Genomic DNA, 17761 nt, shown 5'->3' with positions numbered 1-17761 from the left:
TAGCTGTAGCCATGAAGAGCCTTCTGCAACCCAAGTTAAAAATCTTCTGTTTACATGGACTTGCACAAGCCTGTCTATACTCCTAAAAACCATCGTGAAATAATGCTAAAGGACACCCCAAAACCCTAGAGTTGCTATTTTGAACCTTAAACCTTTCTTTGCAGTCATTCTGAACCATTAATTGCTGGGTATTTGTACATGGAAATCAAGATGTAGATGCACGCAGATCCCTTGATTACACAGACATTTAGTCAGTGGCTTTACTACTGTGAGTAGTTTTTGGTGAAGCAATCAAATTAAGCATCCCATTAAATATCTGATGTAGGTAAATCAGGTCTTAAACTTTGATCCATCTTGCATCTCCATCTCTTAGACTTGATTGTATTTGTGAAAATCAATCATGCACTTGCCTTAGTCCTGCCTTAATTCTGCCAATGAATTTAAACACGCCACATACAGCAGTATTATGTGGTTTAAATTCAGCTATGAAGACCCATTATGGTACTGAGTTAAAATAATTCTGCACTGCACCCCTCTAAAGAGTGGCTTGCTTGGACTGCTCGTGAACTGGTCTCACTTTTAAACCAATTTTTTGTGTTTCTTTCCAGTATGTCCTGAGCCACAGAGTCTGAGGGGACAGGGAAAAGGGCAGGGATGTTACTCTGCCTCTTAGTGCTGCTCAAACGCTGTAGTTAAGCAGATGCTTATTTACAATGCAACAGCCTATACCTAACACAGCTTCCTGAAGCTATTAAAAGTGGACACACAATAACTGCAAGCAGAATTTGGCTTATTGTCTCCACAGATTTGTGTTAATATACCAGTGTCTCAAGACATCACTTCATTTTCATAACAAGGAGGAGATTTAATTTCTGCGGATTTCTATAAAAAGCAATTTGGAAACTTCTCAACAATGATATTGCTTCCCATAAATGCCAAATTGGTAAAAACATCATAAGAGGAAAACACAGCACACTGGCAATATCATTTTTTCCAACTTAAGTACCAGCATTATTCAAAGACATTATACTGCTAAGTATCCAAATAATTCATTCATTTTAAGGATCGAAAGCATAATATTATTTTGTTAAATTAAGCTCTTGCTTTCCAAATCCCTCTTTTCCACTTAAACTGAGGGAATAAAGGCAACTGAAAACACATCTGCATGCAAGGCTTTTCAGTTTTCAGGGGTTGTTCTGTTCTGGTTGGGGTGTGCACTTCCCTTTTTGCTGATTACCAAAACCCAAAAGCAACTGCGATAACAATTGTAAATCCCTGCTTTGGATGATAAAATGAGCCTCAAGTATCATCATCTCATTCCCACCTTCTACTACTTGCAGGAAGGAGGAGGGAAACCATCATTCCCCTCTAACTTATTGGTACTGCTGCAATACAGTCTCTCCAGCTAAAAAGGAATTGTAACAACTGAAAGTGACTGTTTAAAATTACATCAAAGATCAAAATTTCTGACTGTGGTAGCTTGGGGTGGGGGGCAGAGGGTAGATAGCCTGGTTTTAAGCATAACCTATTAACTGAAGAACGTCACGACTTTGTGGTCATTTAACACTGCCTATAAATGAAGGCTTGATAACCATTATTGATCTCAGTTTTCCTGGAAGAGGCTCCCTGGGCTCAGCAGTGAGCAGTTTTGCTTCTCTTAGTTCATAAATACAAGAATAGGGCTATTGCTCAAATGCCACCCTAACTGCTGAAAATGAAATAAAAGTAAATTTCAGTGCAGTGTGGAAAGCAATACAGGTGTATTTCCACAGGGTTTTTCTGAGTAGATAGCCCAAGGTTAATATAATCTCAAATTTTCTTATGGGAAATACGGAATTGCCACAGCTGACCCCTGGTATCATTTAAAAATATTTTCTTTGTGAAAGCCTACTCAAACCATAGAAGTATATAAGTTACTATTCTTATTTATTTATTGATCTTCCTTGTGCTACCATGGAACTGGAATACTTCTGCACATTAATGAATTCAGCCTAACAACACATAAGATGGGACTATGAGCATTTCTGCTGCCCAGGCAAGAAGCTGAGCCAGGGAATAGGAAGGGTTGGGTTGTTGTACCTGCCACACAACTGTGTCACAAGAAACAGCTGGGAATGCCCATTGTGTCTCCTATCCTATTGTTTTGTCATTCAAGGCTTTTCCCCATTTTCCTTCTTCCTAGCTACTTCTCCTGAAAACTCTGCTAAAGGCTCATCAAATCAAAAGCTGATGTCTGAAACTTTCTATGAAGCTGCCAGAAGCACCTCCATCACTGAAAACATATTACCACAGGATTTAAACAGAGAAAATTAATCCCCTCCCTCTTTCCACTTTCCCTTCCCCAAAATGAGAAAAACCATCTCTCCATCTCCAGACCCCCCAGGTCAGATTAAACCCAGATGTCAAAGGAGAGACCTAGAAAGAGGTGCACATCCTTTCCAATGAGGATTTAAGGAGAAGCTGCATGAGTAGATGAACTGTTGAACTCAGTCCTCTGTCTTAAAAATACATTTCACTGGGATTGTTAATGCACGATATAAGTACCCAAAAGATGCAACAGAATTCTGAAATATGAATTAAGGGCATATTGCCATCTCCAGCAAAATAATAAAAGTACAGAGATTAAGAGGCAAGCATATCTTTTTGAATTGTAGAATAGGTTTATAGGTCTTCTAATAACAACTTTTACTCAAACCTTACATAAATAGGCTTATATGATACAAATATTATGTGGGCTATGTGGAAACTACAAGGTCCCTAATCATGTTTAGGGATTACTTGACAGAACAGAGACATTTCATTCCTATTGGACCTAGGGATTACAGCAAAGAAACATCTAATATTCCATTTTTTAATTTCATGCATTTTTTATTTACTTTTAATGATGCTGTATATATTCATCATCCTGAAATATTAAAACAGTATGAAAAAAGTAATAAATTGGTGGAAAATTTAGGGAATGGGAATGCAACAGCACGCAAATCATACACTATCAAGTGCTTGATACACATTTAAAATTACTGTCTAGTACAGCAAAGCCAAATTCCTGGCAGATTTCTGAAGCACAAAGTCACAATAAGAAGATCAGCAGAACAGACTGAAATAATAGAATATTCATCCCCCTAATCCATATGCAATTCTTTAGGGCTTTTTTTTAACAATGCATATGAGGTCTGACTGTATTCAGGATTTAAATAAGTTGTCTCTCTCTCTCTCTCACACATACACACTCTCTCTGTATATTTATAAAAAAAAAGTATATACAGTTATCATTTCTGCTCTACTGCACCCACATTGACAAGGTTAGCACATCTCCTCACACCTCAGATGAAACAATAGCATTTTAAACAACAAAAGTGTTAAAAGAAATACATTTATTCATACCATTGAAACCTCCTGCAACAGCTGTGTTGAAAGGAAGGAGTCCAGTTGCCTGGAAAAGGGATTTTTTTTGTTTAGTATTTTTAACTCTTTCCTACATGACTCTGAATAATTACTGGTTAATTTAAAGCAATATTACACGTGGCTCTTGGCAATAAGATTTTGAAATCAGTATTAATTCTTTGAGATCATGCCTTTCCCTCCGGACAAATGCAATTTTAGATCTGGTATTGTATAAACAGACAGAGACCTAGAGACAAGTAAAACTCAAAAGACAGATGCTGATAGGGATGGTCCATGCACAAAACGTGTTTGAGAACAGGAGAGGTGGAAGTGGAGTATAAAACTCCCATTGCCATGCTTGGGATTACCAAATTACTTTCAACCAGTGCAAAGGCGCAACTGAGCCATAGATGTTCCTCCAAACAGGAGAGTATGAAGAAATTCATCCTCTGTCATACAGAAATGCAAAGTCTGATCCTTAGACCAAGCAGGTATTGCATAGGTTTAATTCCCTGATTAGGCTGTGAAATATCACCACTCCACACTCGTTGTATAAGTGATATAAAATGAAGATATAAAATGAATGCACCCAAACATAAGACATTTGCACCAGTAATGTATGTGTGGACTTGCTAAATAAAGGTGCTCACGTGTGATAATTATGATGGCCACATGCAGAAAGCAGCTTCCACAACCACCAGGACAGCTCTTGTCACAACTCTGTTAGTGAGGAGAAGGAGGACAGGTGATGGTACATGAAAAGCCATCTGCTAAGTGAGAAAGAGCAGCCACATCCTGTCGAAACCTGAATACCCAAATGTAGCCACGGGCTATTTGTAGTAACAGGTCTCATGAGAAATGGCCTGGGGTGTAGATTGCTGCCCAGCATTCTCCAGGACCTTGGGTTCCTACCTGGTGTGGGCCGTGCTGGTCCAACCCTCTTGAAATCATGCTCATGTGTTATTAGCCAGCCTGTGATATCAGTTGACATTGCTATTCGCATTGCAAGGTTACTTTTAATTCAACAGAGGCTAAACAAGCAATGTAAAAACATATTTAATGAAAAATATTCTTTCTGCTGAGAAATCTGCTTACCTGCCCTTACTATGACATCTTTCTACCTTGACACAAACTCCAAACTTACTGGTGCTTATTGTTTACAGGTATCTAATTATTACTGATATACTGGAGGGAAAAAAACCCTAAGCATACTGAAACCAGCAGAAGTGAACCCACAACAGGGCTAGAATACACCTATCCTGTGTGTATGTTCTGCAGGCCAGTAAGCAAAAGAAGAACAACTCTTAGAAATTATTTGATCTGTACTAATGAGAAAAGAGTGAAGTTGTACAAGGAAATAAAAGACAAATGAACATAAAAAACATCTACTAGAAAATATGACCAAGATCTATGTTAGCAAACAGGATCTAATAGTGCACAGTGAAGTTAGCAGAGAAAGCCTGATGGACACCCTGCAGAGCTGCACCGGACCGAGTCTGCAAAGCACAGGTGGCAGCAGCTTCCATGCAAATGTGCCACGTTTTTGTAAGACTGGGCAATTAAGTACAAAGTACCTCCTCATTTTGGGGGGAGAGTAAAAAAGGCCACAGAAGGAAGCTGGGATTTATTGAAGAGGAGTACAGATCACCCAGTGAAAATTAGGGCATGCCTGAAATACATGAGTGCTACTTTCCCTTTTGCCATCCTTTGTTTTCCAGGACATAACTGAGCTCTCTATGAGTTTCTACTTTAGCCAAGGCAACAACAATTGGTGTGACAGGGAAGGCTAGAAAAGAGGAGCACAGCTTTTGCCCAAGTTCTATACTTTGTTCCAAAGAAGAGAGCTATTAAACCTTTTCTGCAAGTGTTTGTAAATACAATAAACACTTTTTAATGTGCACAAAAAATATTTTGCTTCCTTGTACAGATTCAGAGAAGTCGATCAGCCACATTCTTTAGAAAGCTTCTAAGCAAGCAATGCAAGACATATATTTGGAATATGAAAGTTTAATCCTACTCATTAAAACATGACAAACTTATAATTAATTGAGAATGAAGTCAATAATGAGAACATCCTTCAATGTAATGATGTTGGTACTATCAGCTTGTAATATGGGAATATGCTGTAGAAAGTGAAGCCTAATATGGAAAAATTACAAGTCAGTTTAAAAAAAAGAAGAGCCTGAAAGTTTTGCCTTGAGTAGAATCTTTAAAACACAAATTTTAAATCCTCAAAAATTACATTTTTTCAGTCTTTAAATGAGATAATACATTATGTTGTTTTCCTGTGATGAGGAATAATTCAAGGTCTTACATTGTCTGATTAATCTCTCAACCAATATTTAGAAAAGGTTTCTCTTTGAGCTAATCAAACTTGACAAAAGCAATCTTCAAACTATGCCACATTCACTGATTTGCAAGATATCTCAGACTTGTGTTTTATTAAATGCAGTTTAAATTAGCAACAGCTCTAAATTCACCTGTTTATGACGCCACCAGGATTGCCAACAGGATGTAAGGCAGGCAAAAAGACTGCACATGCATATTAAAATTATTAGACAAGCTGGTTTGTTGCTTTTTTTTAGAGAAGGATGCAGTTTTAGTTTTAAGATTGCACTCTATTGCTCACACTACATTGCATTTGGGGGATAGCTGCTGATGGCATTCAGTTTACTTTTACTGGAGATAACTGCCCTGACCTTACTGCACAAGGCCTCCCCAGCAATCCCTCCAAATAATGCTCATTTCTTTATCCACAGAGAGAGGCTAAGTTTTAATATACAATCTTATGACATGCTTTGGCTTTCAGTATCAAACAGTACCAGTAGGTTAAAGGACAGCAATGTTTTGAGGAGAACAACTAGTAAGGAAGCACTACAGCACTGCCAGGTAGGGACCACTGTGGGGAAGCACATAAACACCATCCCAGCCTCGACCTTCACCAAGAGTGTTGGCAGTTTCCTTTCTTTCTGTGAGTGGCCATGTGTGTGCAAACAGGATTTTCCCATGGTTTGAGTATGTGTTTAAATTTGGTTGCCTGACTCTGAGCACCAAAAGCAATTCCTGAGTTAGCACAGCTAAGCAGGAGGGGGAAAAAAACTGTGGGAGAGATGTAAGTATTAATTCCCTACTGCAAATGTTCCAAGAGGAAATCAGGCCTCCAGCTCATTCTCCCTCTCAAGTCACACTTAAGTTCTGGATAAATAAGTTTCTGAGCTACTGACTGCCCTCTATTTCCTCCTCATGGTTGTGTGCAACCAAGAAACTTCATTACTGGCAGTGTCTATGATAAAATAACACAATGCTCCATTAACAAAGCCTCACGTGTTTTAGAAGTTGCTAGTGCAAATCTTTTTGGGACTCAAGGAAGGATATTCAAATATTGGGTAACATACTCTGACTGGGAAGACTATCAATAGAGTTTCTCAATTTGTTTATATAAATGGGCCAACACTTTTAAAAGCACTTCAGAGCACTTAACTAAAGCAAACAAGTACTTGAACTTTAAATATCTAGCAAGAGAAGTCACTGACAAGTATGACTTGACTTAGTAAATTCTAATATCTTTGCAACCTTTCATTCATACAATCCCTTCATGAAGAGAAGCACCAGGCTCCCATCTCAACTCCAGCTCTGCTTGAAGATACAGAATGAGTGGGATGAGGAACAGCCTAGTCCCCTTTCAGGTTTTTTGTTAAAACCAACAGCTTTGCTTCTTCCTATCCAGGGATCCTGGGTCCATAACAGTCTTTATAAAGCAGCTTCCTGATTTTGAAAACTTATTCTCTCTCTTGTTTGGCCCTCAAAGTAGAATTATTTCATCTTATAAGTTTTTCCTGATGTCCATGGTACCGAAGCCTTAATTTGGGAATATAACATTTATCAAACACCATCCTACTAATTCCCAAAAGGTCTGGGGATAACTGTCTATATTCAGGACTAGGGTGCCTTTGATAAGTGGTCTCATCATGGTGCCAGTGTCACGTGCATTTTTTCAATCTTCGTATGTATAGCACAGCTCTTCCTAGCTACTGCATTGCACATAACCACAGTGGTCATTTCCTGACCAAACCAGTGTGATCTGACTCACATACACTTCTCACATACACAAACCAGCACCCAAATGAGGAAGACAAAAGATTATTCTGGAGTTTTGGATGGTTTGGGGCTTTTTTAAACTGATGTCTAGCTCAAGTACTAAGTTGGCCCCTATAAACAAGAAGGTGGTGTTTAAAACAATACTTCTGATCCAGAGCAGGTAAATCTCATTCCCTAAAATCCTGCAACATTTCTTGATTTTTATTCTTATAATGTGGCAGAAAAGAGGTGGCAGAAAAAACCCTTTCTTTTAACCTGGTCTTCACCATCTTAGAAAAAGGAAATAAAATATTTTTAAGCTATATTCTGTAGCTCAATGGCCACATTGGGATTTTAGTTTGCTAGTTTTAGGGGACATGCAGAATGTTCTGGAATGGGCTGCTTGGGATTTGTACTGATTAGTCTGGTTATGAAAATTCTCGAAACAGTGTTTTGGTAGGAAAAAATCCTACAGTTCATACAGTTGAAAATATGAAATACTCAGTACTAAAGCCTCAGACTATGCACAGTTCCTAAAAGAAACAGCTTTGAAAACTCTTTGAAATACCATGCAAGTCATAATTGGGTTTTAATGCATATAACGGCTCAGTAATTTAAATGTTTGGAAAAGAAAACAGTCTTTGCTAGAGTTTATGAAGTGATAAGTCTATTTCTTAGAATGATTAACTGTGCAACCTGATTTTGAACACAAGCATGTCTTAGCATATGCTCTCCACAGCTGACACCATGAGAGCATACAGTTTTACCAAATTAATATTCTAGGACCCAATTCTGATATTAGAATCCCATTCCTCACATCCCTGCCTTGAGTAAGTGCCTTGGTTTCTACAGAAGCAGTTTTACTTCCTATTGTTAAACAAGTGACATCAGGATTAAGGTCTGCTCCTCATGCATTTGGTGCTACTGAGTGACAAATTAGATTTGTATGTACAGGATGTACATACACAGATACAAATGTATCATGACATTTCCACTAGAAATTAAAAAGAAAAAATCCAAAAAATAACCCCAAACCCGGAAGATGAATGACATTCAAGGATAATACAACACTCGTTCACTTATAGAAAATTTTTAGTAGCAAAAGCATATTAGAAAAACAGATGAAGTACAGCCAGGACAGCATAAAGAATGCTTTTGGGGAAGAATGCCCCAAATAATGTCCCATTTTAGAACAGTAATAAAAAAAGACTATGAAAAAAGAAAACACAATTTGGTTTTGAACTCACTGCAAATAAGTAACGAGATCTAATAATTTAGAAAGTCCTTAAAGAGCCCATGGCTTTGGTAGAAATGAATCAAATGGTGAGGTGAAATTAAAGAATGGAAGAATAAACTTAGACAAGATGACAAGAGAGAGAAAAAGAGACAAAAATTAGTGAAAAGAAACAGTCCCAGGGAAAGTACTATTTCATTCTAATAATAGATTCATCAACAGAATATCTGTATGCACTAACACCTGATTTGAGCATCCTGAATTCTGATCCTGATTTCCCAAGATGGCAACTACAATATTAAAAAAAAAACACTTAAATTGCTCATTACTAGAAATAGATTGATTTGCATGAGAAAAATACAGAGTTAAGATTCCCATTTCATTTACAAATATTAAGATCCTAAAATAAAGTCTGAACTAAGTCCTAACTCCCAGGCTAACACTTCTCTCCTGTTGTGACAGCCTCATTGCCCCTGGGAGCTGGGAAATGCCATATATGGTGGCCACAGGGAACAGAATATTTGTGTGACCCCTGAAAACCTGGACAAGGGCTCAGGAGATGAGTGTGAGAACTTGCAATTCTATCTGGTATTCAAAGACAAACAAACAGAGAAACATCCAAGTGGGAAACACCATCAACAGCAAAAGGCCAGACTTTACTTATGCCACCTGAGCAAAAGCCGTGGACATGTTCAACTCTTCTATTTCTCTGTAGCCTTTACTCCTTCAGTAAAACTTGCTGGTGCACATGGCTACTTTATTTCTAGGTATATAAATGCAAAATTAACTAAAGACACATGAATTTACCCTGCTGCAGAAGCCAATTGCCAGAGTAATCCAATATGGTGCATGTTGGACACGTGATGATGGCTGATATTCTTCAGTCAGCACATTTCAAATTGATTACTGGCTTCGGGTTTTAAATTGCTCACCAAAGACTAACTTTAGCTATATTTGGGTTGGGTTTTTTGGGGGGATGGAGGGAGAGAGAGGGGAGTGGATGGTATTAAATTTAACAGAAAAAAATCACCAAGGTATTATAAGAACAGCAGGTAATTTACCTGCTGCTCTAGAGAATAGCTCAGGAAAATAAATTTTAGCTTTCCCATACCATTCCCATTGTCTTCAGCCCCTGAACACTACATGTGAGAACTTAATTTTGTGTTCTAGCATTTTAAGTAGAGTTGCTTATATAGTTAAGAGCCACCTTAATCCTCCTCAAGACTACCCTGAAGTACAAGACAGCCCTTCATTTTGAAGGTAAGAGTCTGTCAACTTCTAGGGCCTTCAGCCACTACCCCTTCTCTCATCCATAAGTGTCTAACACGTTCCCCTTTTAAACTCACTGAACACTTAGAGCAGCCAAAATACATTTTTTAACATCACTAAAACACTGTCTCTGACGACCCTGGGACCCTACAAAGTTCAAGAGCAGGAGCAAAATTTGAAAGGTTGGTTTAAAGATTAAGCCTGAGCCCTTGGTGCACCTGAAGGGACACTTCAGGAGGCAAACACCCCTCCCACAGCTGGCTGTGGTCTCCCACCCCCCGGCAGCTGCGGCGTGCTCGTTCCACCAGACAAATCGCAGAGGAGAGGGAGCGAACCCCCTTCATGGACTCACCATCCTTTTCTAGTCACATTCACTACGCATTGCATTAGAAAATCGTAACGCTGTTAAAATATTTTGGCAGGATTTGTTATGGCCAGATCACTCACTTCCTTTGGGACACACAAAGCCTCCTCTGGCAATGAAACAGCCCAAATGTCAGCAAATCCTATAGAACAGAAAACGGTCTGTCAATGTAGAGCCTAAATGAATCTCCAGTTAAGCAAAACAAAACTGTATAACATAAAAATGCACATACAGAAAAAAGAAACAACCTAGAAATATGCACTTTTTATTAAGGTTTCTTATTTTTTTTTCCCCCCACCCTCCAGAAACTTTTGAACAGCATTACAATGAATTCATCACAAGGTGCTATTAGAGCACAAGCTCCCTCCAAGTGTTACCAATTCACGGACAGATTAGAGGGCACATTAATAACATAGTTAATATGAAGTGTTTAGAGCCTTTACGTCGGTGACAAATACGACTCAGCCAAATTTCCTGACCATTGAGGCCACGGAGGAACAATTTGGTAGATTTCATCAACAGTTCTAATTATGTTCCTGTCAAGTCGAGAACAAAGTAATCCATAACTGGGGGGCTGCTCGGAGACAGTGCCACGTGAGAGTAATTTATGCCCAGGGACCTCGCTGTAGTTAGTGTGCACAATGCTTGACTAACAAGTGGGTTCAAAAAAAGGAATTTATTAGGGAAAACACAGCCCTCCAGCTCCCAGCAGCTCATCAGGTGCAGGCTTAGCAGGAGTTATGAGGCAAAGTCTTCTTGTTTATCAAAGCATCTAAAGTCCAGACTGGTTTTGGCAGGTTTTAAACCATAGGATTTTAACCCAAGGCTTCTGCTGGAGCTAGGCAGGCCCTTGGCCAAGGCCAGGGTGCAACCCAGCCCCCTTCAAAATCATCTCAGTCCTTGGGACAGTGGCAGTACCACCTCAGAGGCCAAGTGGTACCAATGCCCTTTTGCAATCCTATAAATAACCCACTAATGAAAGATGCAAAGGCATTATTAGTAACAGTAAACTAAAATGTCACAATACATGATGTGTTTCTTACCACAGCCCAACTGGGAAACAGGCTGGGAAAGGGAAAGGGAGGGGAGGAAGGTAAATGGGGAGAAGCTGTCATGTAATTTTGAGTCATTTTCCACTGTGATCTATATTGGGATACGGCTTCTATCCTTTCAAACAGGATCATTTTATACATGACACTCTTGCTGCATTTCACAAAAAGGCAAGAATGTCTCCCTAGCACTCAAAGTGCAAAGCCTGGCAGCGGTCATTCAGGATCAGTTACTTGCATATGCAGTGAGATGTTATAGATGCATTCCAAATGTATTTAAGAACATTGTCTGTAAACAGAGGGTAAAATGACGTTAGCAAAAAATTAGATCCATGTGAGAAACACAAAGCACTTAATAGGTTTTAAAGCATAGTTTTCTGAAGGTTCTGTGCAGCCCCAGGAAGGCTGACTTCTTCACCTACGTTTCCCACTGCTAGAATGGGTACAGGTATGCAGATCCGTACCCACGTGACATATCTTGCCAATGGATTTTAGACTATAACAATGCTATTGGCTTCACTAAACTATTGGTCTTAGTTACATTTTAAATTACTAGCTGACCACTGGCACAGAGAAAATGCAGAAGCACTCCTAAACCCTCAGCTTCTCTTTTCACAATCTACTAAAGTTTCTTATCCAGATTTGCTTGAACCTTTAAATTCTCTGATATCAAGTCTAGGGACTTTCCCAGCACCTACTGAGTGAGACAGGATTAGTCTCAGATGACTGAAGCGTCACAGATTTATGATTACTTGTTCCCAAGGATGAACAAAAAAAACCGTTTTAAAAGCAGTGGTGGCTTTGCAAAGAGGCAAAGAGGAAAGGGAAGAACGCAGTCCCATTCTGCAGATGTGAAAAGAGAAACCTTCCTGCAAGTCAGGGAAACAGTAATTCAGAAGCCAAGCAATGCCTGGACGTTCTAATTCCCAGACTCGTGATTCAGTCACAAGACATGCTTCCTTTCCTGGTGAAATGTCATGCTGCCGCATGCTTCTGCTACAGAACACATCCTAACCAAGTGTAGCAAAAGCATGATGATCCCATTAAGTATCTAACATCTAATACCTTGTGAAAACTAATTTAGTGCTTTATCAAATCTCTAGTTTGTATGTAGAGCATAAACTGGCTACATTTGCTAATAGGGCAGATTGACCCGTCCCATATATTATCAAACCACATCAAAGTCTGCTGGAGGACGTAGCCTTAGTTACTTATTATCCCTTGCATTAACTCTCTCACTAGCTACTCAGCCAATATATTTTCCTGTAATACATCTGTCATGATTTTGCAGGGAAATCAGCAATTCTGAACAGTGCAGCAGTTAGATAACAGGACTAAACTCATCATGGTCGCCTAGCTTTCCAATCTACTGCTAATTGGCATGGACAGAAGCCCTTAGAGCTGGGCTTGCACAACAGCACACCACTGCTGGGCCCCAGAGATTTGGCCTCTTAGTTAGATTTGTATTTTTAGAGCTTGAGTCATTTATATGATTTCTTCACGATTTATTACATGCAAGAGAAATAAAGTTGGATGCCAACACCTTCAAATTTACAAGATTTTTTTTTTCCTTCCTTTTGGCAGAAAAAGGTTTTATTTTGCAGGAGAACATGTGGCTTAGTAATCAGGAATAAAGGGCTAGAATATTAGTAACAATAATGTTGGCAACATTAGATACAATGAGAACATCTTTCTTGGCTTGGATGCTATGCAATCATATTCCCACATGTTTATTTAGGGTCTTACTTGTGGCACTGTATAATGAATTATGTATCTGAAGCCATGTTTCTAACTGTCTGGGAACTTGCATTTATGGCTAATAGAGGGTCTGGATGGTTGTTTTGTTTTAAATTAACAATTGCTACTAGTTTCTGATAGATAGTGTCTTTGGACTTACCTTTCTGACCATTTAACTACCTGTCATCACTGGAGTTAGTGGTGGAATATGAAAAATAAACTAAAATAACAAAACACTCCCCCTTCAAACAGAAATCCACCCAACAGAAATAAAATATTCTTTCACATTGCATATGTGATTGTATGTAGTTCTGAAATAAAATTTATCCATCATACAACCCTAGTTGTTCACTTTTGATCTGACATTTATTTTCTTTTTATGGCTTCTCAAGCCCTCTCATCTTCTTTTCCCCTCTAACTTCAGTCTCCTCATGTCTTTAAACACGAATGTAAACAAGTGAAAGGCATTTAGGAGGGCATGTGGAGGCATTATTAGGCAGTTTGTATAGTTTCTTGGTGATCCCTGATCCCATTGTTGATGGATCATTTTTAATCCAAAGAATATTAAAAACTGCTTACAGCCCAGCTGTGGTTTAGTATCACCAACAAAGGCAGGCCAATACAGTAGTTTTTCTACAGAGTAAAACTTCTAACAAGTAAACTTTCAGCCAGGGGAAATAAATTAGACAACAACAACAACAAAAAGGCGGGCAGTGAGTTATAACACCACAATTCTATGTTACTGAATTGAACTACAAGTCTTTGGAGCTTCATCCCTCCCCCTTTCCCTTCCCTCTATATTTTTCTTCTTCTGTTTTTATGTTGAAATCACAGGAACTACGCAGCCTAGCAAGGCTGTAATCACTCAGCAGGAACCTGGCACAAGCACAATGCAACCACCAGCCAGGCAGCAGGAAACTGAAGGAAATCTCTCTCCCCCTCCCCCCCAGGTTTCTTTAAAGGGGCTCGGCGTGAATGAATCTTCCCGGTAGCCACCAACAATTTCTTACTCCTTCCGAGCAATCATCAATTTCAGCATCAAGTGGTTTAGTGGCTCTACAACTGGTAGTGGCAGCAGAGTAAGCCCAGCATGCAAACGTTTTGGCTAATTTAAAACCCTTGTGCTGCCGAATCAAACATGACAAGACAACAGTAAAAAGAGAGGCTATTATCCCAAATGAGAGTCGGCGGATGGCTGAAATTGGCTTGAGTGGCAGAGACAAAAGAGGTGGAAGGAGCAGGGACAACCAGGCATGGTAATAACAGATACAGCGTGCACTTTCTCCCTCACCCCCAGTGCATTCACATACATCCCACCTGGAGGAAAAAAGGCAACACTTCCAAGTTTCATGGCCAGGAAGAACAAATACACTTAAGAAGATTCAAAATAAATTAATACCTGGTAAAGCATCTGCCCCGTGGATATGGGGAAATGTAACTTAAGAGACATCACCCTTTCAGTAGGAGCCCTAACACCCTGAAGACAAAACCTGCCATTTCCTACCTGAATTCATGTCCTGTTGCCCCAAGTTCATTCCCATGAGTTGAGAAGCAACTGAGATAGGACAGAATAACTTCAAAATGGGAATAATCTGTGGCGTGCCTGCTCATGAATAGCTGCTACAACAAGCAGCGAAGAGCCCAGATCTCAAAGAGCTGTTGGAGAGGAAATGTGGAGGGCAGAGGAATTAATTTTGTAAGGCAACTGGGAGACCACAAGCATTCTCACGATGTTGAGAGCCATGAACCTTGGTGATGGCTTGCAGCTCACAGAATGATGACCTGTGGGATCACTGGAGAGCAAGCAAGTTGTCTTTTGCAAGATTAACAATTTAAAAGTGCTGAAATTAATTTTGTTTAATAGCTGTGGGTGCAGGCTCCTTACAAAGTAGGTTGCAAGGTCAGCAAGCCTCCTAAAGCCTTTTAAAATGCAGCTTTTTATAGGGACAGTAGATTTAGGGTGGCTTAGGGCTTAAAGATCTAAAAAGCAAAAGAAGGGTAAGAGGTCATTTCCTACCACTTCCAAATCTTGGGTGAAGACATGTTCTCTATTTTTGCTTCTCACTATGACATACAATTATTGGTATATTCAAAGCTACTCGAGGCAGTATGTGTTTCTTAGGGTACACAAGGTGAAAAAAGACAAAATCAACCATGAGAACCAGACCAACCAGCACATAGCAGGCTCATCAGACTCATACTGGAACGTGTCCACCCGTGCTGCAAAAAAGCAGGAGGGGATGAGAAAATAAATCTGGGAGACTGAGAGACTGGGAGGGGAAAGACAAGGGCAGGGGGAGTGCTCACACCCTTGCCATCATTGAGAAGTAGTTCACCTGTGATTCACATCTGCCTCTTTATACGAGATCATTACACTCTAAATTACTGTACTGTACAGAGTGTTTCAAGGAACAGCTGGGCTCAACACTAAAACCAAAACCAACCATTTAAAAGGGATGTGCTCAGCTTCACACCCTAGTACATGTGAGCTATTGCTCACAACACAGCAGAATCTGCTGATTACTGCACCCTTCTAGGATAGTTTTCTCCTACATTTTTGCCAACAGCATCCAACTAATTGCACAGGTAAAGTTCAGAGCGTGTGCCAGTCTGGGAAATAGGAATAGGGAATGAATTTTGCACCACTGTGTAAGATGGTCTGAATTTGCTGAAATTAAGCAACACTACCTTGAAAAATATTTACATTGCATGCAGGTGGACCTATGTGAAAGGTGGGCTCTGAATTTAAAGAGCAGTCCAACCTCAAAAAAGCATGCACCCCAATGCAAAGAAACATTCTGTATGTTTCTTTGGTCTCGCAAACATATCCAGGGAACCGAGAACCCTGGGGGAAGACACGATCACAAAGGATTTGTTGCATCCTGCACATGGGTTTGTTTCATCCTGCCCCCTTCTTTTAAATCTTTTTCCCCATAACATGAAGGAACCATGTGGCTAAGTTTTCAAAGAAAAACCAAAACCAGTAACACACCAAGCATCAGGCATGCCAGCTGTTCCTAGACGGCCCACCCTGGGGACAGGTAAGTGTCACCCAACAGAGAAACCTGTGTCACCCAGCTACACAGACAAGCACAAACCCTCCAGCCTTTGGTTACGCAGGAAAACATGCTGCAAACTTCGTTACTGTGATTCTGTAGACAGAGGGGCCCCTTCCCTGGCAATGAGGTATCTGATGGCCATTAGGGAGGACAGAATTAATTCTGCTGTGAGCCTGGTGCTGACAGTGGCCAGAGCGAACACACCAGCCATTTTTCTCAGCCATTTTACTCTTCCACAGGGAGTTGGAACAAAGAAAGGAGCTCTGGGGAAAGACTGAAGGCATTACAAGAAAATGATTTTAGATGCATATGAATACTGCCACCACCAAACACTGTGTGCTTTCAGGCTGACATATGCTAGTGTACGTGGTGTTTGCTTAGTTTTTTCATCTCAAAGTTGAATTCATATCCTCAAACAGCACTCCAAGACAAGTCCAGTTCACAGTTCAGCAAGGAACTGCTTAAAAGGCAAACATGACACAGGTCCTTAGGGCACCTCATCCATCCTGCACTTGGATGGCATTCTCCACCAAGGGACCCCATTAGGAAGGAAGGGCAAACTGAAATCCTAACCCAAAGCAGCCTGAAACAGCACCAGCATACTTGTGTAGCAGCGATGGATGAGCGTCCATTTGTCTTCAAAGCATGGGAAGCCAATATATCTGCTTCAGAGCAAACTCAACTTTACTTTCCAACCTTGTAGTGTACTTAAAGCTAAAATGTATATCATCTTTCTGTCCGTGGATAAGGCAGCAAAGAAGCGTCACCCAAGACTCCAATTAAACAGACTGGAAGTAATGCACTTCCAGTGCAACTCCATACAGCAAAACACCCCGAGATTCACTGTTTAAAAGCAATTGCTCAGGAAGGCATTGCCATAAGCTACAGTTTCTTTCCCCTCCACACAATGGAATGAACCAGAAGCATCTTATGTTAGCACAAAGCTTGCTGGAAAACACAGTTGCTGTAGGAATGCTATCAATACCAGAGGTATCACAGATCCTTCTCTCCCTGCAGAAGGTTAGGCCCTTCCAAGCAGGAAGAAACAATATGTTTGTTCTGTGGCCAAAGTAATTATAGCCTTGTGTATATTGCTTTATATTTCTTTTCTCATAAAAGAGCTTTGTATTGGTGTTGAACAAGCCGAGTTATGAGACTGGAAGTCTCCAACCTAAGCTTAGGTCTGGCAAAAGTAGAAAGAGCTCCACTCACTTCAGGAAAGGTGATTCTATGTATGCCAAGTCTGAACATGGCCAAATATTCAATACTGCCCATTAAAATATTTAAGCTTAAACAGTGGAATTCCCTCATGGATAATATATTAAAGTATATATCTTCAGACTTCTCTTCACATGTTAGTGTAGCAACAATCTAACATTGCAAGAGGAACTCCCATTCTTCTTCCATGGGGGCAGTTCTAAAGGAGAACACAGACTCGAACACTGTAACATGAAACATACTCGACAGAAGAATATTATATTTTTGAAAGCTGGTCATCTGCTTATAGGACTCTCTATCCAGGGCTCTTATTTACAGCTCAGGGGTATCTGTTGTTCCAGGTGAGATCCTCCTGCACCAGGAACAATGC

The 17761-nt window shown here is 40.0% G+C and overlaps 1 protein-coding gene across 19 annotated transcripts in view; it reads right to left on the bottom strand.

Annotated features, from left to right (window-relative positions):
* ESRRG (estrogen related receptor gamma) overlaps positions 1-17761 on the bottom strand; it is a 393435-nt gene that overhangs the window by 216345 nt on the left and 159329 nt on the right. For 6 of the 19 annotated variants that reach the window (XM_050972139.1, XM_050972136.1, XM_050972137.1 and 3 more), the window contains one exon: positions 10412-10470. The exons of 11 other annotated variants lie outside the window; for them this stretch is intronic. Coding sequence is in view for 3 of the 8 variants with exons in the window: in XM_018921263.3 (XP_018776808.1) it covers positions 10412-10470 (59 nt within the window). In the remaining 5 variants the exon portion in view is untranslated. Of the gene's footprint in view, positions 1-10316; positions 10471-17761 lie in introns of all 19 variants that reach the window. 2 more of the 19 variants (XM_050972133.1, XM_018921264.3) reach the window with 1 other exon arrangement.

The sequence above is a fragment of the Serinus canaria genome, chromosome 3 (assembly GCF_022539315.1).
Source record: "Serinus canaria isolate serCan28SL12 chromosome 3, serCan2020, whole genome shotgun sequence".
NCBI classification, from domain to species: domain Eukaryota; kingdom Metazoa; phylum Chordata; class Aves; order Passeriformes; family Fringillidae; genus Serinus; species Serinus canaria.
The sequence above is the reverse complement of the archived record's forward strand: the minus strand, read 5'-3'. Positions and strand labels throughout refer to the sequence as shown.